The 26,186-nt window shown below is 38.6% G+C and overlaps 1 protein-coding gene across 33 annotated transcripts in view; it reads left to right on the forward strand.

The window, feature by feature from the left end:
• Positions 1 to 26,186, forward strand: part of NRCAM (neuronal cell adhesion molecule) — a 149,477-nt gene that overhangs the window by 57,732 nt on the left and 65,559 nt on the right. For 11 of the 33 annotated variants that reach the window (XM_032195594.1, XM_032195611.1, XM_032195635.1 and 8 more), the window contains exon 1: positions 25,724 to 25,859. In XM_032195594.1, the coding sequence (XP_032051485.1) occupies positions 25,769 to 25,859 (91 nt within the window). In that variant the 5' untranslated portion in view covers positions 25,724 to 25,768. Of the gene's footprint in view, positions 1 to 7,503; positions 7,724 to 25,674; positions 25,860 to 26,186 lie in introns of those variants that run through there. The other 22 variants (XM_032195476.1, XM_032195450.1, XM_032195441.1 and 19 more) reach the window with 11 other exon arrangements.

The raw sequence follows: 26,186 nt of genomic DNA on the forward strand, positions 1-26,186 counted from the left end.
GTAATTAATTCAGATTTCAGAAAAACTTGTGATACTGTACTGACCTTGAGGTCTCTTCCAACCTAGAAAATTCTGTGATTCTGTGATTCTGTGACACAGAAGATGAGCTTACAAAATCAATTAGGAAAAGACCACTGGAATGGATTACAGCAGGATATAAAGGGCAAAGGATAACAGCTCAATATGGACAGGGATAAACTGTTTTCTAAGTCACTATTTTTTATCACTATCTAAAATAATAAAAGAAGATTAAGTTTCTTGGTTTTATTACAGGTTTATAGAATAGTTAGTAAATGTAATGAACAGGCATTATTAGTGGATGAGCTGGAAAGATTTATGCATCAATAAAATGTAATGGATAATGAGTTAAGGCAGCAAATGTACATTTTAATATCTGGAGGGCTTCAGCCTTTGTTGAAGGATGATGTCCTTTTGCAGAGCAGTGCAGATAGCCCCTTAACTATCTGATTTTTTTTTTTTGCAACAGGAGTGTATTATGTCTAAATATCTACAAATATTTAAGTGCTTGACATAATGTAACACTGTTATTTTTTTTCTATTTATTTCAAGGAAATCATATTCTAAAAGCTTTAAGACTTCAGATCATTTTTGTGCTACTGGTTGTGCTGCATGTTGATCTCTGAAACAAGATGTTCACGTTATCACTGTTAAAATTTGTTAGTAGATGAAGAGGTATCTAGAATGTATGGATTTATTTCTAAGAAGATAGGGATATGATGGGCTAACAAATCCAGATCTGTGCTTAACATAGAAAGAATAAAAGGCAAGTAGAGGCTTTTAACTCAATTCCCCCTTTTTTTTTCTTCCTCCCCCAAAATCTCCTTGTTAGTTCCACTATATCAGAATCAGGGAGTAACACCGAGGGAAGGCATAAAATGGACAGAAGATTATTGACTGCTGAAGTAATTACTCCGTTGAATGAGCTTTAGTTTCTGACTGCTACAGTCTTAAAAATCCTGGACAATATTTTGTTGTACTATCCCCAGGGAAAAATAATAATAATAAATAATAATAATATTTATATGTATATATTGTTCCATCCACTAGTATCCAAACGTTTTACATTTCCTGAGCCTCAGATGCTCCTTAGTAGAAAGAACCTTCTGAAATGTACAGAAATGTTAAGTAACAGCATTTGTGTATTTATTCCTCATGCCCTGCACTTCTCTCAACACGATGCTGTATGTACATCAACCAGAATTAATTTCTTGCCTACCTCTACTCTCTTCATAGGAGGAAGAGGAGGCTGGTGCCCTATCTCAGGACAGTTGTCCAAGGGGCTCTTTTTTTCCTCTGTTAAGCAATCTGGCCTGTTTGCAATCAGGAGGCTCATAAGAAAAGCAGCTTTAGTATCTCTTGCTCCTTTTGGCAACCTGAAGGAGCACTGTTGGGTTGCCCTGCCTTTTTCCCTCCAGATAAGTCCACATGTGCCTCTGCAAGCAAGTCAGGCCCAACTTCTAACCGTTTAGTTTCACTAGGGTTCTCATAACGTAATTTACTTTCTAAAATATGATATGCGCATGTGCTGAAATATGTCTTGTTCACAGCAAAGAGATGTAAAAAACCTTTGGCATCTATCCCGTTCTTTCAGGCATAAAGTTCATTAAGAAAAATCTCTGTTAGACTGTTCTTGCATGGAAACCCAAACCATCTACACTGAACACATTACTTTTTGTTTATCTGAAACCTACAGATTTACATACCATGCCAGAACTCATTTGCAGAGTAGCATGGGTCGACTTTAATAATCATAGCTTCTAAGGTAAATGATACTTTTTTTCCAGGCTATGATTTAAGACCCCTTCTTGATTTCTGTTCCCGTTCTTTATCCTACAAATGTACATATATTTCAGCATTGTAAAAAGTGATGGAAAATTCAGAGACAAATCTGGGGAATATAGAGGCATAGATTGGAGCTTCTAAAGTATTTTCAATTTCCGTTGTTTCTCTTAAATTATTTACCATATTTGTAGATCTTTAATGTCTGCTACTCGCCTGCTGTTTTATTTTATTTTTTTCTGAGCTTTTCTAGCTGTTGTGTTGCTAGGACATACCCAAGTAGCTACAAAGGTTATAAAGCATTCAATGGAAAAAGCTTTTCAATGAAGTATAGAAGCAGTACAATAATAAATTATATGAAGATTCTGAAATATAAAATTCGAAGCAATATCTTTATATTTGTAGAAGTATGAGTTTGTTTGCAAAAAGGTTGACTTTGATTAAAAATGAAATAACAGTTAGCCCTTTGTGTTCCAACACCCTGAATTGAGTATCTGGTGTTTACAAATCTTGATTTTTCTGAATTGGCAATTTAAAAAGTATTTACTAGAATATTCAAAAAATGTGTCAAGCATGATTAACAGTCTGTATTCTAGTGTGAACATCTTTTTTTTGTAGAGTTGTTTCTAAACTTCAAAAAATAAATAGATTATTCATACCACCCTAGGCACTGCTGCAATTCTGTATTATTTCAATTTACACTCTCCTGACAGATAATAGATTTTCCTGAATTACATGAGGTGCATAGTTTACAGTATTATGCAACAACGTCAGCACTTTTAGGGTAGTTACTACAACTATTTGGCATTTTCTTTGAAAATAAATTGCTCGGTTTGGCTTTGCATCCCCTGCCTTGCAAGAATTTTGAGTCCTTTTACTTTATTATGGAAAACTAGTCATTTTGAGAAGTTACAAAACTGAGAATCTAAAATTCTTTCATGTAATAAAAAGCTAATTTACTAAACTAGTAACTAGTTATAACTTAGTAACTTATATATATTTATATTTTTATTAACTGGATGCTCCTCCCCGCTCTATTTCTTATGTTGTCATCATTTGAACCTTGACAACTTGATGGTAAACAGTCCATTTAGAGAACCTGCCAAGAATGAAAGAACTATGTAATGAAGTATAAATAAGGTAGATACTTGAATTGAGTAAGAAACACATTTTCAAATATGAAACCTTTTCAAATTTGAGTTGCAGTGCTTATGTAGCTGGATCCACAATTTATATGACTAAGCATCTCAGTTCTCAAAAGCACTGCTCAGGCATAACTTCGGACTGCATTCAGTGAGAACTGCCACCTCCTGTACCGGTCTGCATTTATCTTGGTGAGCCTTGTCCAGACAAAATTTGATTCTATGGCTGGAGGCCAGCGGAGCAGCTCTGCCCTCCCCACTGACCGTGGAAAGATGTGTAGGGCTTAGAGGCTGTTTGTTCCTTCCCTCTGGAGTCTCTCAGGGCTGGTCTACAACTTGAAAGTTTTGTTAGCAATTTAATAGGCAATTAAATTCTCAGGAAGTACTTCAAAGGAAAAATGGGTGTTTGGCTGGCAGGAATGGATGTTTTCCAGCCAGAGAAAAGAGAGGAAAAATGTTGCAAGGATGATTTAAGCCCTGTAGGTATTTTTTCAAATAACTTGCCATCAACTGTTTTATTTTCCTACTTTTGTTCAGGAAGTTTGTTCAGGCAAGTTTCTCCAGTCCTCTAACTGAAATAGTAGCTCTAAGGCCACACAGCTTTTGAAGGAATTGAAGCTTCTTCACATCTAGAAAAGCAGACTGCAGAAGGGCAGCGTGCGTCTGCTAGTTCATGTCATTCAAGCACTTGCACTGCAGTAGAGCTGTATCATTGACATACTTAAAGGGTAGCATTAGATGCACAGTATTTCCTATTGAAAGAGTAAATATAGTATTTTGGTGTCTTTGGGAGTTCACACTTTTTTTTTATTCTTTGGATGAGTGATGATCAGAGGGCTGGAGCACCTCTCCTATGGGGACAGGCTGAGGGAGTTGGGGTTGTTCAGCCTGGAGAAGAGAAGGGTCCAGGGAGACCTTACAGCATCCTGCCAGTGCCTAAAGGGGCCTACAGGAAAGCTGGGGAGGGACTCTTTGTCAGGGGTTGTAGTGATAGGACAAGGAGTAATGGATATAAACTAAAAGAGGGTAGATTTAGGTTAGATATGAGGAAGGAAGAAATTCTTCACGCAGAGGGTGGTGAGGCACCAGAACACCAGAGCGGCTGTGGCTGCCCCATCCCTGGAGGTGCTCAAGGCCAGGCTGGATGGGGCTTTGGGCAACCTGGTCTGGTGGGAGGTGTCCCTGCCCATGGCAGGGGGTTGGAGCTGGGTGGGCTTTGAGGTCCCTTCCAACCCAAACCGTTCTGTGATTCTATGCAAATACTTGCAATAACAATGAGATGGTTGAGGAACCTTGGAAAGTATAAGTTCTAGATGTACCACATCAGATCCTTGGTTAGTGAAATGTTCGTGAATTCTGTTAATATATAAAAAATGCTGGAAAGAAACAAAATATTCCTGCAGCCTGCAGATGTTAAAAGTGGAAGTGGGATTCAAAGGAAGCCATAAACTATTTTTTTTTTCTAAGTTAACAACTGAACCTTGTTCCTTGCTTTACACAGTTCACCCAAAACAATATCTAATGCGAAATACAGTTGTGATTCTCAGCATTTTCGTAGATTATGCTGCTATCAGTTTTTAACTTAAAAACTAAGCTTTTTGAGCTGTAAAATCAGTTTGCTCACTACAAAAGTTTTCTTTGTTTAGTCAGTTGAAAATTAACACAAGTTTAGAAAGTCGACAGGGCATTTTGATTTTTTGGCACTGCTACTGAAAAGTGATCAGTAACTCATGCTTAAACTATAAAGAAACTAGATCCACACCTATTATTTCCAAAACCCAAGTCGTTCTTTCATGGTGTTTTACACTTGCTCACTGGTTTCCCATAAGTAAGTTATGAAAAAGATTTTAAAAGCTTGATTCTTCATACTGTTGTTGCAAAAATCATGCTGGTAGCCTATGTGAAGGTGCTGGAGCACAGATACATAGGAAACAAAACTGGGAAGGGTTTAGCCTATATATTCTATAAAATATATTTTATATGTTCTATAGAAGCAGTCATACTAAAGGCTTACCACAAACAAATGTGCTATACTGACTTAAACAGCCATCACCATCCTTGCCTTTTCCCAGCATTACTGCAACATTTAGATAATGCATCTTGAAACTGAAATGAGATCTAATGGCTAATTTAAAGCCTTATCTTTTGAGGAACTGGAAGGGCTGGTGGAGTGGGAGAGAATTTTATGTAATTGCATTTTGGTATAAGAGCTTTCCTGTAGTATATAAAAGGGGGATAACCACAAAAAAAGCTTCCTTAAACCTCTGAATTTTTATTGTGCCATATCAAAGTGAATAAAGGTATTTGTCGATGTAACTGTTTTACTTGAAAGACCCAAGGTGAATGCTGAATTCTGTTCTTTCTCACAAACATGCTGTAGCAGGATGTACTGTTTGCCAAGTAGGGCTGAGCTGAGCATCAGAAGTAGCTTCCGGAAAGCATCAAGTGGTGTATCAGAGTATGGGCCTGCTATTCCAGGGAAGTCCTACAGAAGGGGATACCTAGATTTTGGAAGATACTATCCTGTTATTATTTACAGTTTATAATCTATAGATGCAGTTATTTGGGTTTCCTTGATTGCATAATGGCTCAACAACAGAAGAAATATAAATTCCTTAGAGTCTTGTGATTATGGCCCTTTACTAGCTTAAACCTGGACAGAAAAAAGCCTGGGATATAGGTTTCCTCCTACTTCATCATTGCATTGCTTTCAAGTACAACTACCTGAAAGAAAGTTGTGGGGAGCTGGGGGTCACCCTCTTCTCACAGGTAACTAGTGATACGACTAGAGAGAATGGCCTCAAGTTGCACCAGGGGAGGTTCAGGTTGGAAATTAGGAGAAATTTCTCTTCAGAAAGAGCAGTCAGGCATTGGCACAGGTTGCCCAGGGAGGTGGTGGGGAGTCACTGTCCCTGGGGGTGTTAAAGGAAAGGTTGGACGTGGTGCTCACAGACATGGTTTAATGGGTGACATTGGTGGTAGGGGAGCGGCTGAACCAGATGATCTTGGAGGTCTTTTCCAACCCTAATGATTCTATATACTACTGTGCACAGTGTTACAACTTCCTTCTTCCATGCTCAGTCATACTGTAGTCTCATACTGTACAAGAGGTTTTCAGCTCTGGTTTCTGGTTTCATGCTGATATAACTGTACTTAAAACTCTCAGGAGAAAGAATTATTTTTTTTCCCAGTAGTTTCTGTTGGTTGTGCTAGGTATTTCCTCCCTGAGACTGTTGTGAGTACTGTGCAAAAGTACTGTATCTGCCTCTTTTGTGTTGTGTTCACTGTAATGGGAGACGTAGATGCCCAGACCAGCGATGCGAAGCGCATACGTCCTTACTTTGTTCAGTGCTGGGAAGCCTGTGTCAGTTGTTTCTTGGTTTGGTCCTAAGTGTTCGAGTAGGATTCTGTGGCTTGTGCATACAGTATTTGAAATTCTGAGCTTGTTTATCATCACATTTGTCAGTGAATATCCCCAGAGTTGCATAGCTTTCAGCTGGTGGAATGACTTAACTGTTCAAAAACAATGTTTTCTTCCCTCCGAGAATGTAAGTAATCAAATGCTACAAACACTGAGTTGCAGATTGTGACAACAATCATAGCAACCTCAGTGGAGGACTCCTCTGTGGGCTATCGACCTTGCATTCAGGCCTGCAGGGCACCTTCAAGAAGGGATATCATGCAGAGAAGTGAGCATAGGAGAGAAGAGTTACAAAGAACACAGACTTAGGACACAACCAGACTGTGAGGTCGATATAGGTGTGGTGTGTGCATTCGTACCTTGACAAATGGCAGCGTTTATCTCTGTTACTCATGTGGCTGCCATACTTGCCTGTTCAGCCAGCAGCTGCCTGTGAGATGCCCTATGAGTGACAGTCTCTTCCCAGGGGTGGGTGAGACAGGGTGTGCACGGCACCTTTGCTAGCAGGCACTCTCTTGCACCCTGCTCTCTTCTCACAGAAGTCAGGAAAATGGGTTGCTCTCCTGAGCTTAAAGCATGTCAGTATGGCGTGACCACCGTTTTGTTTCCTGGAGGCACTCATTCTGCAGCAGGGTCTGCAGCTCTTTGGTTCTTGTACCCAGTAGGTCCCTTATTTGATTTGAGAAGCATGTTTGGGTGCAATCCCCTCTAAGTGAACTCAGGAACAGAATTCCTGTTGACCTTACTTTAGTTAGGATATCATCTGTTATTATGGGCTGTCTGTGGTGAGATTGCATTCTCATCACATCATTGCATTCTGGTGGGTGTATGAAAACTGAGGGAATAAGCTTTAAATGATTTAATATACTTCCTTAGTTGATTTTTGTCAAGCTCATTGTATCTGTACTAGTCTATGTAAGAGGAAAACCCACAAAGACCCAAGCAAAGATGTCTATGCTTTATTCAACTATATTTATTTGAAAGGTGAGTGGCTATGGCAGGACAGGAGAAGCCTTCTGTGTTGCCTCACATAGCAAACACATCTGGCCCATTCTTGGACTTTGTCACTAAACAGCAGTTACAACACCATTGTTTTTACAGGTACAACAATTCCTTGCCATCCATTCACATTGGGAAATGACTGAAGCAGCACGCCATGCTGTGTTGGTGTAACGGTTGCTTTATAACATGGTGACTTCTCAACTAATCATGTAGCAGACCGGTGTAGAGAAGTCCTTCAAACTGCTGAGCCAACAGATCTTACTGCCAATCAGCCTGCCTGCCTTTCTCCGTGCCGGTGGGTGCTGCTGTCCTGTGAGAGCCATCTAAATCGCTCATTTGATCATTTACCTGCTTACATGTAAGTCTTGACGAGTCCTTTATTGAGCTGCCTGGAAGAAGACTTTTGTCTGTAACCTTACACTACCCATAGTTTGTTAGTGTTGAGGTTAAATTAAATTTGGCACAAACCTGCAGTGGTGGACCAGAAGCCAGTATAAGTTGCTGAGGAGTTGGGAATAATGGCTCTGGTTTTGTCATGTGGATTTGGGGAACACACGCTAGCATTATAAGTCTAAGTATGGAAAACTAAAAAGTTTGGCACCAAACTTAGATGGCAGAGGCAAGAAGAGCAACATCAGTTTTAAATAGAGCTGACCTAAAATCTCACTGACCTTATAGCTTGATGAGTAAAGTACTACATTGATCTGTATGGGCACTGTCATCAGGGGGAAATAAATGCTTATAGCATCACTTTGCATTCATTTGGGATCCCTATAAGAATGGTAAAATGTAGCAAGGGATTTCAGACTTCTAATTAAACACCAGGGATTGCATACCCTTTTTGTTGCAAGAGATGAAATCTAAAATTTGTAGTATGAAGATCATCCAAAAAAAAAAAACAAAACACCTTATACTTTTTTTTCCAACCCATTTAAGCCCTTCGTGAAATAGACAAACTATTTTATTTGGAAAGGCACCAACACTTTCAGGCTTTTATTAAATGATTAATCTCTACAATTTGTGGATTCTGAAGCAGAAACGTTGTTACATAATGCATAATGAAGAATATGTCATCTCACATTTATTCCACAGAGGCTTTTGTTTTGGGATTCATGAAGCCTCGTGGATCTTCTAAAAATCAGCAGATGTGAGCACTGTAATGGCTCAGTAATGTCATCTGTCTGGTGTCAGGAGCCCTGTTTTGCAGTAGCTTAAGTGTCTTTTGATACGTGCTGTGGTCTGGTAATGTTTTAAAGCTCTCTGGCTTTACTAAAGAGTAAATGGCTGAGTATCAGCAGTTTCTAAAGCCTTTTAATACTGCTGAAAGAACAGATAATGACAGTGTACAGTGCTAGAACACGAAAACAAAGACTGGATATACAAATATTGATGGCCACTTAGTTTCTAAAATAATTGCAGTTCATGTGGTTTTGGCTTTTACAAGTTTGGAGTATAGTTCCTTTTTGTTGAATTTCTATTAAGTGTTATTCAGGAAACACATTTCTGCAAGAAAACTGTCAAATGTTTAGCCACAGAAAGTGAAAACAGTTCTTTGAAAGGTGTCACCCAGTCATCTGTCAGTGTATTCATTAGTTTTTGAAATGCCACCAAAATAGCCATGAATTAACAAGGAAAAAGTATTTTGAAAGAAGATACATCCTTCTCATGTTAAAAATTATACTAGGTTTTTATACTGACTTTATACAGAAAATTTATACTCACCTAACCTAGTGGCAAAATGAGAGAAGAAATTAAATATGCTGCCAGGCAAAATATAATAAAAATGGGTTCTGTGGATTATTCAGAAATTCTTTTATCCCCACTTGTTATATAATTTCCTTTAAAGCAAGTCGTGAGAAGCTGGAAAAGGGATGGACAAGCTCTCTGGGAACTAGAAAGGTCCTTTTGTGTCTGCCTACCGCAGCACTTAATCTCAGTCAAGTGGCAAATGGAAAGACTCTACCTACTCTCACTACCAAGGGAGTGCATTCACCTCTGTTCATAAAGTGTGCTTTCTTTCATTAAGAAAGGTTAATATCTTTTTCACTGAAATCTGTATGAAATAAAACCATGTGTAAAGAATTTAATTATGAATTTCTGAGCACAGCGTCTTTAAAATTACAACTGGGTTAGTAGAGCACTTCCTGCAAAAAATCTGGTGTCTGTCAACATCTTTCTATAATTGTTGGTAGCACTGCTGTTAGTTGTTTCACATTTAGGATAGCTGACTACCTTTAGAGTACAAAAAAAAAAAGCTTATTTGTTGCCTTCTGTTAAAGCCGTGTGATGCTGACAGCTGTAGCTACTGCTTTTTGTTTGTGACAAAGTTAAGGAGCTAAGCATCTTTCCACTCAAAATACCTTACCACTCAAAAAAAAAAGAAAAAAAAAAAAGAGGTATTCCTGCAAATTTTCAAATCAACTGAAGACAGCACCATGCTGAAAGGGAGGAAGAAGATTTGACAGAGGCTATTAAGTGTCACTACCTAGAAAGTGACCCTGGCAGAAACGGAGGAAGTGAGCTTCTTCTTAGGGTGCTGCACAAAAAGGCTATAAAGGCACAAAAGCAGCTTCTGATTTACTTTTGAAAGAATGTCACATCAGACTCTGAGATATAAATGAAATACATTTTTTTACATCTTTTTTTGGGAATAACCTACACACCAAGATGCCTCTTGGGCAGTGTTCATGCCAAAAGCAACATTGCTCTTATTCTACTGGACAGTGCTTTTAGAAATTTCTTTGGCTCTGCTCTAAGTTGTTTTCCTTGGCTTTGAAGAGTATTCTTCACCAGTGCTTCAGTGGGGAGAAATAGTCAACTTAGAGTGGGGATACTTCAGTAAGGCCCAGCTTGGTTCCATGAAGACTTACATGTAGGTTGAGGCTCTAGTTTCACATGATGTTTTGCTTCAGGTTGTCATTCAAAACATGACATCCAAAAGAAGATGTCATCCAAAGAGGTGGTCCTTTTTGGGTGATCTCTATCAGGTCGGAACCTTATGTTTTCTTACCTAGGTTTCTTTTTTCCTGAATCAATGAAGTTGAGGATGCTACAATTCCTAGATCAAATGTAAGGAGAAAGGGCAGGAAGTTGCAGTGAGGCACTGAAGAAGAGCTCAGCACCTCCCTATCTTCTTGGAAACTGCTTGTTATCAAATCAAAGCAAGCCTAGTGTGAAAATCCGCCCTGTTTTAAGTATCAACATTCTCACTCAAGAGAAAGGCAACGTTGGAGACAACTGTAAGGACCACTCTTACAAAAACAGGAGTGTAATCATTGAGTGGATAGCCCTAATTTCCCCTCTCTCTTCCCCTCAGTTTCTGTTTTATTTTGTGGAGATTAGCAAACTTTAATGCAGCAAAGCAGAGGAGGGTGGCTTTTAAGGAAGTAGTTGTTCTAGTGTACGTGAACCTCCCTTTTCATACCTGCAAGTGCATAGAATATGTGGAAGACAGAGTACTGAAATGTACCTTCGTTGAAGTGATGTACTTTGATGATCAGGAAGCTGCAGATTCAATTGCTGGCAGAAACTAGCCCTTATTCCGGCCCATAATGCTTTTATAGTAGCAAAGGGAATTGTATGGGCAACTTCATTTCTACTCCGTGATAAAGTTATTTTAGGTTTAATTGTATTTGTTTTCTTCACTGAGATTTCATTAGATGCTTTTTTTGGTACAGGTGTCTTGACCTAAAAACATGAGAATTTGTTCAATTTTAAACAATATTTAAACTATTATTCTTTCATTTTTAAATCTTTGAGTCTTTTCTTCCTCTTTCTGTTTTCCCCATGACATTCAATATCTCTGCTAAACCAGTGCAGTGACTTAGGTAAACTTTCTCTGATTAAACATGTGAGAAAGCATGTGTTTGAAGTTCTGAGTGTCTCAGTCATGCCAACTGTTGGCTTTATGTCTGGAAATACTGGTTTTTGATATTAAACAACAGGTATATCACACTTTTCCCAGCCTATACTCATGTGAATATATCTTGCAGTATTAAAAACAGCCAAGAGCTTAAGCTGTTAAAGAAGACGGGAATGTGGTTCAATTAAGCAGAAATTTTATTATCTTGCATGGCAGCTACCCAGCAGCAAGCATTATGTGTCGAAACACACATAATTTATTGGACCCAGCCAAAAGCTGGGAACCCACTATCAAGATTAAAGGAGAATGAGAAAAGGTCTTACTTCATCTTCACCATCTCTACAGTTTTGTAGGGGGTGCTTCCAGACAATCCCTTTCCACAGCATCAAGCTGCTGTTATAGATCCAACTATGAAGTTAAAAACGGGATGAGTGAATTCAGAGATCCCCTATGATGCACTAAAAAGCCTTAAAACGTGCATCTTAACAGAGACACAAACTCTTTTCCTTTTCTGCTATTTAGGGTTGTAAGAAAAGTATTCCTATGCCCTGTTGATGTGCCCTAAACATGTTGATGCCTGTTTTATGCTTTTTTCCTTCTGCTCGGAGAAGGAAAAAGCATAAAGCATGCTGATGCCTGTTCTATGCTTTTTCCTTCTGGCTGCAAGGGTTTTGTCATTGTGTCCAGTGAATGTTCTACAGGAACCAACTTGACATAACCCCTTACATAACCCCTTCCATGAGCTTGATCCAATTCCATCTAAAACAGTGTGAGAAGTCTGTTTCAGGACCTCAGATTAGAAGACAATTACACAGAAGCTAAGCAAAAAAGAAAAACAAAACAAAAGCAAACAACAAACCAAACACAACCTCAATTTCTTTTAATATTTTAATGTATTGATATTAAAGACATTGTTTTCATGCACTTAGAGATGTAAGTTGATTTTCTGCTTCAAATTTTACTCTGATGATGAACAAATCTATTAGTTACAGTCTATATGTTCTCTGGACAAATTGAACCCAACTTAATTGTAGAATGATTATGAACTAATTTATCATGTGGTTTAGGATAGAAAATGGTGAACTACCAAATCTTTGTAGTGAAACAGCCTGAGTCAATGTACTACAAAAGAAGAAAGGAATACAAATTGTGAGAGGAGTGCTCCTAGAGGAATCACTAGCTATTATCAGCTTGTCTCAGCTGTTGAAACATCCCTCTTTAAGAGGGTATTTTATTATTAATTTAGTATTTTATTACTGAGAAAAGCCATATCTCAAAGCCTTTGCCTCCATATGGGGTATAGAGTGTTCTCATTTAAAGTCTGATTGATTTGTTCCTTGATGGACTTTATTTCCCAGGACCTTTCTTTGTAGAGGGCTACTCCCTCAGCAGCATGGCAAACTGCTCTTCCTCCAGTCTGGTGGTGTCCTGAACTAGCTTACAGCCTTCAGGAAGAAAGAAAAGGCAGCATCTGTCTGCCTTTGAGAAGAAAAGGAGCTTAGGAGAGATCAGGCTGGGAGAGGGAGACAAGACATACGTTCCCAACTGTTTGTCTTCAGGTCCTGCCTTGATTTGTTGCTTCTTTTCGTAAGGAGATACTCTGATCTTGTGGTGGGTGTGCACAACAGCAACCCTCGTAAACATCATGAAACTACATGCTGAGTAGGGTTGCCTTCCTCTTGCCCCATCCATCTGCCGTGTGAAGTGTTTCCCAAGAGCCCCGTGTAAGTCTTTAACTCTTTCCCATAGACCGTACAAAAACTACAAAAGTCCCTACGAGTTCTGCTTTCCACAAGTCTTGCTCCGAGATAGACACGATATTCTTCTGAGCAAATCTGAACTGGGAGTTGGAGTCGTAGAACCCTAGGGAATAACGCCTGAAGGGAAGTTAAAGGTGAGAATAAAACCCAGGCTGATGTGAGAGATTTAAGAACAGGAGATCAAAACTTAGATTCCTCCCAACGGTGCAGTAGTTCCTACATGTCCTTGCAGACCCAATTAAAATAACATTTGATTAAAATGAATAGAACAAAGCACTGTTTTAAGTGGTGCTAAGTCTCTGGATAAATTGAAAAACCAGCAAAATTTAATTTTATATTGAAGATTAAAGAATACTTTCTGGTCTTAGTTATATTATGGTTTCTCTGGTGTATAAGCAGTAAGGCAATTTAATGTAAAATTAAAAATCTGTGGACAACAGCATCTCTCCCAATATAAATTAGCATGGCTGAGAAAATCATTTTAGCCTTTAATGTTGATTTATAGCAATTTTGTATTCTTTATATGTTGAAATCCAGGACAGTATTATGCTAATACAGCTGTATCACCTGCAGGTGTTACTTGAGAGGCGGGCGAGCAGTTCTTTGTATTTTCTTTGAAAGATCAAAATTTCAAGATGTGCCATGAGAGGGGTCTGACTGACAAGCTGCCTTGATATACTGTTATTCTAACTATAATTGGGCTGACTGAAAATTCCCTCACAGACTCAGATAATTTATAAAAACTATAAAGCACAGACAATTGATGTAATCAAAGCTAATTAGGAAAATTATGTATTTTCACTTTTTAAATGTCTTGTTTTCCTGTTTATAGTTTCTTGGAGTTTATCCATCTGAAATGTTCCTATTTTGTCCTTTTTTCAATGAAAAATACACATTAGGTGTTACAACTGTGCAAAAATTAGAGCTGGCAGAATTTGTTTAAATATTTTTTAATAATTGTGCTATGAGAAATTACTATGGAGTGTGCCCATATTAATAGAGAGAAAGCTGGTTTTCATTTTCTGTGCACATCTAGAAACTTAGCAAATAACCTGGCTTAAGAAAAAAAATATTTTGTAGAAATAAAATGGATGCATATTATAAAACTTTGTGTTTTCCTGAGAATAAGAATTCTGTTGTGTACTAAAATCATGCTGCCTTGTTTCTGCGCATAGTTGTATTGTCAGAAAACACAGATGTTTCTTTTGATGCCTCATTGAATTATGTAGATTTTATACATGTAGATATGTTAACAAGCTATTTTATTTTTCATTGATTAAATATATTTATTCTCTAGTGTGGAAAAAATAATACACATCAATTTACCTACTATTAACAGTGAAAAGTATGGATTACAAATATAAGAGTTTACTTTTTGTAGTAACGTACATTTGCAGTACTATCAACTGAATTTCAGATTCTTTTTGGTAGTGATTTTGGGATTTCATAATATATTTTCCTCTTGCAGTGCTATTTTTACCTTGAAGAATCTTTCTTTCTTTAATTCAGTATTTATTTTTAATTTTGTGGAATGATACTTTTTGTCCTTAGAACAGTATTAGTGTAACAGAAAAACAGAATTTGAAAGAATGCATTGAATGGAAAAATAGTCTTGCCTCAGTCATTGATGTGACAGTGATTTTGATCAGTGAACTTGATTTAAATGAAATTAAAAATATTACTATTCTTGCAGTGTGTGTTGTTTGGATTTGAAATCTTGATTTAAAGGATAAATTAGTTGTAACAAGCCAAAGGAAACAGTAGTAAACATGGCATTATAAAAGAAATTTCTTTTATCTCCTCAGTGGTAATGTGAATGTGAAATTCAAATGAACCTCTGAACATTGTAAATTTTTACATCAAAGTGTAATGTTTACTTACATAATAGATATGAAGTCTTGGGTAAGTTTTTTTGTTTCATTAATGAATAGCGTACATGCATTAAAAATGCGAGGAAAGCTATTTCTGAGTTAGGCAACAAACCGGATTAACTTCTCTGTGAATAATGAGCTTTTTTTACCCTAAAGGTTTGAATTAATGATTTGTATATAATAGCTCACTCAGGCTCTAGTTACTAGTTTTGTCCTATTGCTGCTTTGTTAAACTGCACCTAAAATTGTGTTATTTCAGTGCTGTTAAGTGCCTTCCCTGATCCTTGTAAATAGCAAATCGAAAATATTTTTAACATATAAAATACATTTTAAATGAAAGGGCACCAGCATGGGGATGTAGGTTAGCACTTCTCATTTAGAAGCTTTCAGTTTTATAATGGTATTTTAAAAACTCTATTAGAAGTGGAAGATTTATTGTGACAATTAAGCTGCAGGGTTTTATTTTTGATACATTAAAATAAAAAATACATTAAATTAAAAAGCCATATTAATCCTTTACCTTTGTAATAGCAGAGAAATTTTCCACATTTACATAAACATGAAACACATAAAAATAAGTCCTTCATTCATATTTTGGAATTACTTTTTTTTTTTTTTTTTTAATGTCGTTGACAATGCAGATATAAGAAGATGGCTAGGGAAGAGAATCAGCTGCAGTAAAGATTATAGAACAAATCTTGAGAGTTTTATTCAGGCCCAGTTCAGATGAAACCAGGGGCAGATCAGATTGAATACCACCAGCAAAATGTGGGGTTAATCCTAAAAAATATTAATTTTAGTACATTGTATCTGTTATTCCAAGTTGTCCCACTGAAATAAAATAACATCGGGTCTATCCATTTGTGTATTTGGATAAATAGATACTAATGAAAGGAGTAGACTTGGTAGTTGTTGTCAACAGTTAACACCAGTTGGAAATAACAGCAGGTGAAATGCTGGCTCATCCTCGATTTCATCTTTGTTTCCCATCATTTCATCCAAGGTGCTTCTCCTGCCCTGAACTCAAATCCTTCACTTGTATGTCAGGCTGGCCGTAGTGTTGACTGAAATGAAAGCAGCATGATGAGGAGGATACCCATAATTTGTGTTTCCGAGTCAAAGGGCAGGGCTTTGGAAGAGTCCCTTTGATGCAGTCCTGTGCTCCCATCTCTCTGTGTACTACACAGATGTCCTGGCATTTGCCTTGTAATGGATCCGGGGGGATCCACGACTTGTCTGAAGCCTCCAGGTGCTGGTGCTTTTTAATATTCTGTAATTACAGCAAGACTGCTTTTTTTTCACTTAGAATTCTTCTGTGGTTTTCGTATGAAATATGAAATTTATTTACCTACATCTATTTATCTACATCTGACCCTATGTATAAAGCTTTAACACATAGTTTCAACCTTAGTGCCTTTAAATATATGTATCCTTCTTGCCTTCCTCTCCTAGCAAGCCACAGACCATGCTATTTATTTGCCATCCCCAATCCCACTGCTGTGTTTTGCTGCCAGCTGCCTGTCCCGCTCCTTCACCCTCCTCTCCCCCCAGCTCCAAGCTCAGAGCAGCCCGGCCTCTCTCTGGGCCAATCTGCCACCTAACGGAGGACTGACATTACTGTTAATATTTTCAGACAAGACAATGCATCTGGGCCAGGGTGTGCCCTGTTATGAATGCAAGACATCCTGGCTGTGTAGCAAGGAGGAGTTTACCCCTTTGGTGGTGACCGTCCCTGCCTCTCTGTGTAAATTGTAAAATTGTAAATTGTCCGAAAATTGTAAAATTGGCTAGTTTTCTTTGACCATTGCTAGGACAGTGGTTATCCTTGCATATATGATCTGTGGCGTCACACCTGAGCGTGGTGACCTGGGTGTGAGATGTGGACAACGCTGGTGATATCTGCACATTTTGGGGAGTCGCTTGCTTTGTTCAGGCCTCACGTCTTTCTGCTGGGAAGAGCAGCAGCATGAATGAGTGCTGTGTAGAGCAGGGACAGACCTGATCCATGCAGCTATCATCACCGTGAATGTTACCAGCGTTTTCCAAGAGAAAGGCAGGCGTATTTGTAAAGCTTTGAAGTGTTTGGATCTGAGCTCGTGGTAAAATATTCATTTTGGTTTCTAATGCTGTGCAGAGATTCCAAGCTAACAGATGTCGTTGTAACTCCTTCAATAGAGCTAATTAAAATGGAAACAGCAAAAGTGCTAACTTTTGCCTGTTCAATAGATATGACGTATGGGCGGGCAGTTCCCAACCCCCATCTCCCAAAAATCTACCCGGGGAGCTGGTTGGAGCTTGAACAGTTTGTTCCCTCCACGCTGTTTACCCTCCTTTGTTCGTGTACTTGTTAGGGTTTTAGATCTGACAGAATGCCTTTAGTCCTCAGTTTCTGGCACTGTCCCTGCTTCGAGTGACCTCCTCCCTAGCAGAACTATTCTGGCATTTCACGCTAATATTAGTGGTTTCTGCTCTACTTCCCAGAGGGAGGAGTTTCCCTATCTTTGAATCAGATTCTGCTCTTTTGCACAGTAAGCTTTTCACAGGAATATCTCCAGGATTGCAGGAACGCTTCTAGACAGATAGTGCTTTTGAGGTGAGCTGTGGGGATGTAAACAAGGTAATTAAGCAGAGCAATACAGCATGTGTTAGCTTCTCATCAGCAAGCTCTTCGAAGCCCCTGCTCTGGCTTCTCCTGGGTTTAAAAAAAAAAAAAAAAAAGAAACCCTTCATCATATCTCCTGGGCAAATAAATTAACATTTCAGGGAGCATTTCAGCTGAGCATCCCTTTTGCATATTTACAAGGAACGCACTATAGACACTGAGTTCAGAGCCTTTGCTCAGGATGATGGTGCATTTTCCTTTTGCCCACTCTGCAGTTTTCCTTCCTCTTCTGGTTGCACAGTACAGTATTACTATAACAGCAGTCTGATGATTCATAGACATTTTTCTCACAAGCATTTCTTTTCTCTGTTGCAAAACTTTCAGAGGGAGAGAGATGAGCTACTTGGATGCTTTGTCTGGCTGAAATTCAGTCTGAATTAGGCCCTCTGAAAGTGGATTTAATGAACAAAATTAGGTCATTTGTATCTTTAAAGATGTTAAAGCATGGTCTGAAGAGCTGTCCTCACACTATCATGTGGGTACCTGTTTTTAACATCCAGGCGGCTGTAAAAATGGGTTTTCTTAATTTGTTTTCTTGCACTCACTCTGAATGATTTGTAACTGACTGGGAAATTTAATAATCAAGCTGAATTCTTTACTCTCCTTAATCACCATGTCTAGTGAGGCGCTTCAAGCCAAACTATGCTTTTTCTAAAACTCTGCGACTTACGTTTTCACTCGCTCTGGTGTATTCCCACAGCCTTCAGCAGATTTGCAAAGCTGAACTCAATTCAAGCTCTTTAACCAAGTTCTTGAAAGAGCAAAGTATGCATACATGGAGAAGAGATTAAGCATGTTTGCGCAGTCTATAATGACTCTAAAGGACTACTGAAATAAATGTCATTCAGACATGATTTTTATGCTCTGTTCCATTTTCTGTTGTAAATGAGGAGGTAAAAAAGAAGATGAAAAAGACAGAATCCAGTAGAGGATTTAGGACACTAGAAAGCTCCCAAGCAAAAATGAGTTGTCTGAGGTTAAATTTACACTCCAAAAATGCCATTCAGCTGCTGATTTGTCTCTGAAGGCTTCTAAATTTACAGGACTTACTAAGTTTACCTCCCTGTTAGAGAAGTATCTGTGGCTCTGTCATGTATGTAATCGCCCCAGTCAAAGCAGTTTATAATTTAATCTGAGCAGGATCTAGAAAGCAAATGCTCCTCTGTTTAAATCCTCGCAAGGGCCAAATCCAGCATAGGTCCTCAGGGAATACACAAGACAACTGTAAAAGGACAGCTCTGCCCTGCTCCACTTATTAAATAAACAAACAAACAAACAAGCAAACAAATAAATAAATAAATAAAATCTGAGTGGGTGCTTTCAAGACAAGATTAGAGGCCAAGGATCGTAACTGATTTTACATGCTTACCTGCAGCCCTTACTCAGACATCTGAACTTTGTGCTTATTTTTTTTTCACTCTGCATTTGTGGGCACTTCTAGGATGTGGCACTTGCACTTCTAGAGCAGACACATGAAACAAGACTTTGCTGAGCTGAACTCATAAGGACCTACATCCTTGCTCTTCTAGCTGTATCCCAGTGCTTATCACATCCCAGTGCATCACAGTGGTTTGCCAGTGAGATGCAGTTAGCAGCTATAAAATGCTGTAGTGTTTGGGGAACAATAATATTAAAGAATAATATTAAAGAAGAAAAAGGGAGAAGTACTTGGATAGAAGAAGGTAATGATAATAATAACAACAATAATAATAAGCAACCCAAACCAACAAGTAAATCAAGATCTAAATGGCCTATGCCTTGTAAAAACGTAGAACAGATCAAAGCTGAGGAATTGCCTTTTCCTAAACTCTAGACCCTGTTCAGCCCTGCCTGGGCTGGAGGACTGAACCTCGTGCGAGGCTGTGTCAGCTGGGAGAGCCTCAGCCCACATGGAGCAAACACAGCTCAGCGGCGATGCAAAATGGATGGAAAATGGAGCTGGTGTGGTGCTGGCTCAGCAGCTGGTGCTGCAGTTCCCCTAGAGGCAATTGGATCCTGTTGTGCTAGGGCTGTGTGGGTGCCTAATCAGCTCTGGTACTTGTGTGAAAGAGCTTCTGTTTGAATGGCAGATGTGTTGGCTATTGCCATGGGAGACATAAGTAGGCAAATACTAGGTTTATTTTTATAGGAACGAGTCTTAAGAAAAGAAACAGGAATAGCACTGTGTTGTGAGCTACTTCACAAACGTTTTCTTCTTTTACTGTTAATCTAAACTATTACAAGCAACATAATAACTTCGAAGAAAAAACACACATCACGTTAGGATGGAGAACTCTCATAGTCGCTAGCAGCCATTAATGGTTATTATACAGTAAGTATTGGAGATAGGTATTTTTAATCAGTGTGGTGGGTCTGCCTCTGAATTCTGAAAGAGATAGTGGAGGAGATTTTTAGTTCACAGGTTTTAATTTTTAATGCATTCCTTGAGACTGGAAGAAAGCTGGTGTTATGCCCAGATTCAGAGTAGACAAGCAGATTGAGCGGGGTAAATATAGCCTGATATAAATCACAGTGAACATATGGAAAAAGCTGATTGAGGATTCAGCTGATAGGGAATTAAAGGCCGTGAGTGAAATTAATTCTACTCAACATAATCTTATGGAAAGTAGGGCTTGTAAAACAAATAATTGATGAAAACTTGATTTTAATCTTTTAATATTTGATAAAACTACAAGTCTGATAAGACAATACTATCGATGTAATAGACTTTGAAAAGCATTCACTTACTGTGATATGAAACTGATTATTAAACACAGAAATTGAACTGTATAATGAAACAGAGCAGACTTGAATGAACAGCAAACTGGCTAGCAGGTCTTAATATATGATTGTCAATAAAGAAGCATCAATGACTAAGTGGCTTTCCTGTAGCATTCTCATGAGGAGCAATGCAAAGGCCAATCACATGTAACATTTTCTCTGCTGACTCTATCAGCTGTAATTTTATGCTTTGAAATTAGCAGGTGGTCTGAAGTTTGGCAGAACAGCAATAACCCTGAAGACAAGGCAATCATTAAGACAGATTGAGATGACTGAGTGAGACAGATTTTTGTTTTTAAATACTGTTAGATGCCAACAATCCATGTAAGAAGAAGGAAGCTATCAGTGTTGTGGTTTAACCGAGCATTTTACTAGTTTTTGGGGATTCTGCACTTGTTCAGGGGTAACGTTTCAAAACGTTGGAGGTGCCCACTGTTTTGGGTGCCTGCCCATACTGTCCTACACTCCCTGCTGCTCATAATTATTCAGCACTGGGGCAGATCTTGGGGTGGTATTCTTAAATAGTTGTTTAAAACCTGAAGTGCATTCAGGAGGCATAGCAATAGGAACATGTTGGTTTGAACATCCCAAGGATATTCAGAATTCTCAAGAGCTATTTTAAGTAGCCTGGAGGAGAACTGGGAGGTGGAGGAGAAAGGGAAGGTGAAGCAGCAGGGGAAATAACGGGCATAAGCTTGGTGAACAGGAGGTCAGGTAAGATAATTTAATATTCCTTGATGGCTTTAAATGGTGTATCTACATTAGACTGTGAAAAATGGTTATTTTGGAGGAAAACAAAGTTGTGTTTCTAATTTGGTGTATTTTAGAAAGTTTTGTAATTTTTTATGTGTACTCCTGTATTCTGTCACCCCAGAGCTATGCATCATACAGTGGGTAGTTTAAGAACATCTAGCTAGAAATTTGAAATTAGTTTTCTCTAAAATTTTAAGTCATATTGTTGTTACTTCACTGGTAACATAATTGTATAAGATACATAAGCCCTATAAAGGTAGGAATTTGGTGAGGGAATTGCAGCTATCAAAAGCAGTCACTTCTTTGTGCTTTTTTCCATTAAAAATATTATCTAAATAAAATGTGCATATTATCAACACTTTTTTAATGTACAAATCATTAAATCCATTTACCTAATTTGAAATTGCTGTTCATGTTTCTATAGAGCTTTATATTAGGTGGCCTTGAAACTGTTTCCCTTGAAAACTGTTTATTTTTGCTGTATACTCTCTGTGAGAAAAAATACAGGTGTTAGACCAATGAAGCAGGGGAAATGACATTCATACAGATCTTTGTGTTTTAGTATAATCTAATTTAATAGAAAAATGCACAATCAGTTGTATCAAAACTCTGTAGATCAATGTTATGCCTAAAAATGCATTCATTGCACTAGGTGGAATTTCAGTAAATACACTCCCTTGCACCTCTTACATCCTCTTGAAGGATATTGTGGCTGCAGTTACGAGGAAATCAAGGATGCAGCGTGCTCTTGTGAAACACAATGTAAGTATGTTCCACCCCTGTTGGAGCTACAGAAGAAGGATGTGCCCTCTGTCAGCTGTGCCTTAATTGATTAAACTTTAAAATGTCCACCGAGAGTGTGTCTGTATTATTATCCTAATTAGTAATTAGCACTACTTAGTAGCAGTATACTGTTGTAAAGTGCAGCATACTGTGTGCGTTTCATGATCATGCACTGTTCAGTTGTTACCATTCTCTTGGGCAGATTTTGACATGAGCCAACCATTGCACTCTGCCAGCTGATGCCTGGGTGTGATTCAGGGCATTGCACGGTTCAGTGACTGCTGCCATGGTGTAGGTGGTATGGGGGCTTCTTTGGAGGGGAAGGGAAGTAAGCTGTGACTTCTCATTAGCTCTTAAACTAAGGAGAAGGTTCCCAGCCAGTTTCACTTACAGTATGAAAAGAAGACTGAGATTCTGCCTCCCTTCCGTATGAGTGCTGTTTTTCCTAGCTCCTTCAGTGTTTTCAGAGCATCTGTTTTTGTCATTCTGTCCTTTTTTTCTGATCAAAAGTGTCCAGACGTGTGAGTCACAGCAAAGAGGCCACTGGCACCAAGCTGTGTTTTGTGCTGCTGCCAAATGTTCTACCTCGGGCTCGTGGGTGCTTCCATGCTCCCAGTCATTGTCTTTCTGTAGCCCCTCCTTGAAAAGAAATCATGTCCTTTTTATTTTTTTTTTTTTTAAAGGGGGTTGTTGGGGAATTAGATGTCTCTTACTTGATGCCGGCTCCTTTGTAATACATAAAAAGCTGTCCCTTTGAGATCTGATATGACACTTTGTGATGAAATATTGTTATACTTTGCTTATGTATTTGTATTTACCTTGACTCCTGTTGGCTACACCATGTTGTCTTCAACCTGTAGTCCATGCTTCAATATGTAGTCCAATGAGCATCTCAGCATGAAGCATAGGGGGCATAACTGGTATTTTATGTACATGAGAGGTATGTCAGCACAGGGAATCTTATTTTGTACAAATAGAGTAGAATCCCATATGAGCTGTCAAAATCTGTGTGTTTTCCTATGAAAAAGGAAAGACAAAATATCTGAGTTTTATGAATATTATTAGGTAAATTAGCTTGAGGAAAATGTAGTCTGCTGTATAAATATTTCAGGTTTTGAAATTGAAGCATTTACATTGATCTGCATTTAGAAGTCTGGCCGTACTTCGTATCAGATAATATTATGTCAAAACAGCGTTTAGTTCCAGTCAGCAGCTGTTGCGTTCATACTGAATTATGTCAGATGTAATCAGGAATACGTTCAACAAGAGTGTGCAGTTGTGCTGACGAACCTAAAATCATTCTCAGTTGAATATGTTCTGTCACAAATCATCCGGGCACGTTGCCCCTGTGCAGAATGACAAGGTGGTGTGCGGGCTCAGCTTTGTAATTCCCGCCTGCTGAATCCTGAATCACGCCCAGGCATCGCAGCAGTGGACTCAAGAGGTGCCTTACTGGAATGTTGCAATAGCTGCAGTGGACGAGGTGAGGCATTTTCTCAAGGGTATTATTTTCACAATCATTTTAATTGCACATGCCCAATTCACCAAAGCTTGCGTATTCATTTGCACTTGTTCAAAGGGAATGCAGCTAATTCTAAAATACTCTCAAATTACTGCACTAGTCAATTTACACAATGAAAGAACAAGACATTGAAGTGAATAATCAGGTTCTCAGTTTCTTAAAGAGAACTGACATTTTTCTTGGAGAAGAAACAGTAAAAATCTTGGTCCACTTGTCAAACAGCACAAAGAGTGTCCTCTAAATCCCAGGTCAAACACCTTGTACAGAGAGAGCAGCTTGTAAATACAGATGCATAGTTCAGAGCTGAACTTGCAGTGAGGTAATGAAGTGGTCACATAAAGATCAGGAGGGCAGTTTGTGAAAACCTAGCCAAAGAAAAGCAGACAGCTGTAGTCAATGGGATGAAGTCAGCTCTTCTGGAGAGCACTTCAGTGCAGGGAACGTCCTGGAGTGCTCTGCATCATTCACAAGAGAAGCCTTTCTTCAGCTTACTGACTGCAGAGGGAACAGAGGACACCCACCAGATAGCTTTTGTACCAAAAAAATGGGATGGCAGAAGTGTTTCTTCCCTACCCTAGTTAAAAGCTCCAGCATTTTAGGGTGCTCAACCACTTACCAGGTAGTTTGGGGTTAGGCTGACCACCTTCTCTGCTCATGCAGTTCCAGTTTGTATAAATAATTATGCAAGGGCTAGAACTTAGTTGTTCTTGCTTCCGATGAGTTTTCTTATCACTCTATCAGCCATGACAAATGCTTAGTTGTTTTGTTACGGTGTGCCATAGTGTAGATAGCTTTGAATGTGAACAAGCAATTTGCCCTCTCACATGGCGCCCTAGTCAGCAGTTCCTGAGAGCTTGAGGGAGCAATGTGGGTCTAGGAGTTTAACCTGCTGGGATGTTTTGATCTCAAAACAAACCCTGGTGTGACAGTAAGAATCAGAGAGTTTGATGTGCTAGGTCAGCAGAGGTTGAACTCTACACCTCAATTCTGGTTTCCCATTCCAGTCTCTGATCAGAAGACCATACAACAAGAAAGCCCATTTATGGCAGCAAATCAGACACCTTTTTTTTTTTTTTTTCTTTTTTTCTGTAAACTGAAGATTAGGGCAAATTCTTTGCATAGACTGGTTTAAGTAACTTCAGGAATCAATAAATCAGCTTCAGGAATTGCATTAGTATTTGTCAGGCAGCTGCTTCTCTGCAACTTTTGCTTCTTGTAGACTTGATAGCATTGTGGTTTCCATTTATATGCGTAGCTTGGGAAATGCTCTCTTCAAGATAAGTTCTTGCTGATCACTGTGAACTTTCTGGTCAGTCTGGCATATGAAAAGCTCTTTCTCAGTTGATGTCCAATTACTGCTGTTAGGTAAGCAACGTTTGGATTTCTAAGGCTGTATTCTTACAGCTCTTTGTAGGTCACCAACAATGATGATGGGGCTCACCAGCAGCTAGTTTTCAATCCTTCAACGTTCTTCTCAGTTAGAACATGGTAATGAATGCAGTGAAAGTAAGAAGGGAATAAGAATCATTCTTCTGCCTTGGTTTAATATGGTCGCTCATGTTTGGTTGAGGAGGAAGACAGTCCATTTGAAAAAAGATTTCCCTGGATTTTCATTTCTGCCACCTCCTCACATAGGAAAGAAGAGAGTTTCATAATGTGCTCATAGTTAATTAGATTTTGTCATTCATGCTAGATATGACAAGTATTTTTATATTACCTATTTTGGCTGGAATCAGAAATCCAGGGGTAGGAGCCTAGGTTCCTACATAGTATATAAGCCAGCACCTCAGCATGGCAATCCATAAAGTCTTCTGTATTCAGTCTACAGCTGTCTCAGAAACAGCTCAAAAAGGGGAGAACTAAGTTGTCTAACTTAGATCTCACAGTTTACTTAGCAAATCTGTGGCCAGAGATGTTTTCATTAGAGTAGACACCTAAAATAAGTCCTTCAAAGACTTATTCAGGGTATTAGAAAGAGAGACGAGGTGGGCATTCAGAGTTTTAATCTACCAAAATCTATTTCAGGTCACTATTATCTCTAATATATGCTGTTTTTTAACTAGGGCTGAAGATTTATCCTTCTTAGAAAAGACATTTGTATTGCTACACAACAAAGTTATCAGCGTTCACTATCTTCCTTAGGAATTCCTGCAAGTATTCTGATCTAGGTGTCCTAAGAACTTCTGGATGTCTGCTTGAATTTCAGTAGAGCACATGGTGTAGCCAGGATCCATGGATATAATGAGTAGACTGATGGTATTTCATGTCAACTAACATAAAATCATTCAACTCTCCATAGTATCTACATGTTGTTATTCTCTTATTTTATCTACCAGGTTTCTTGTCTGTATTTTCATAACTGTTCCAAGCTACCTAATCTGATGAAGTTGGACTTCATTCTTCAAGTGTGACTTAACACAGCCTAAAATCATGATGAAAAAGAAGAGCATATCTGCAAGCAAAGCTTCACTGGTTTTCTTTCTGTGCCAAATGATTTCTGCACTGGATGTACCTCTTGACTGTAAGTATTAACTTGCTAAAAAAAAAAATGCAGAATAATGGAAGATTAGTTAAATAATATGAGTATAGGAGGATGAAGATAGCTCCAACATGGAACTGAACATGGAGTGTGTTTGCTCAATTCACTCAGGACATTATGATTATGAATATTTACTGAAGGTTTTCAAAAACTGCATATAAAATATCTTACATGATTCACTGGAGAAAGGTTAACAAAGGATTCTCAAATACACCACTGTAGTGTGTCTTTATTGAACGCTTTAGTCGATCAAAATGAAGAGGGGCAGAGAAGCCCAGCTAAACGCTAATTATCTGTGAAACTAAGATC

The sequence above is a fragment of the Aythya fuligula genome, chromosome 1, assembly GCF_009819795.1.
Source record: "Aythya fuligula isolate bAytFul2 chromosome 1, bAytFul2.pri, whole genome shotgun sequence".
In the NCBI taxonomy this organism is placed as follows: domain Eukaryota; kingdom Metazoa; phylum Chordata; class Aves; order Anseriformes; family Anatidae; genus Aythya; species Aythya fuligula.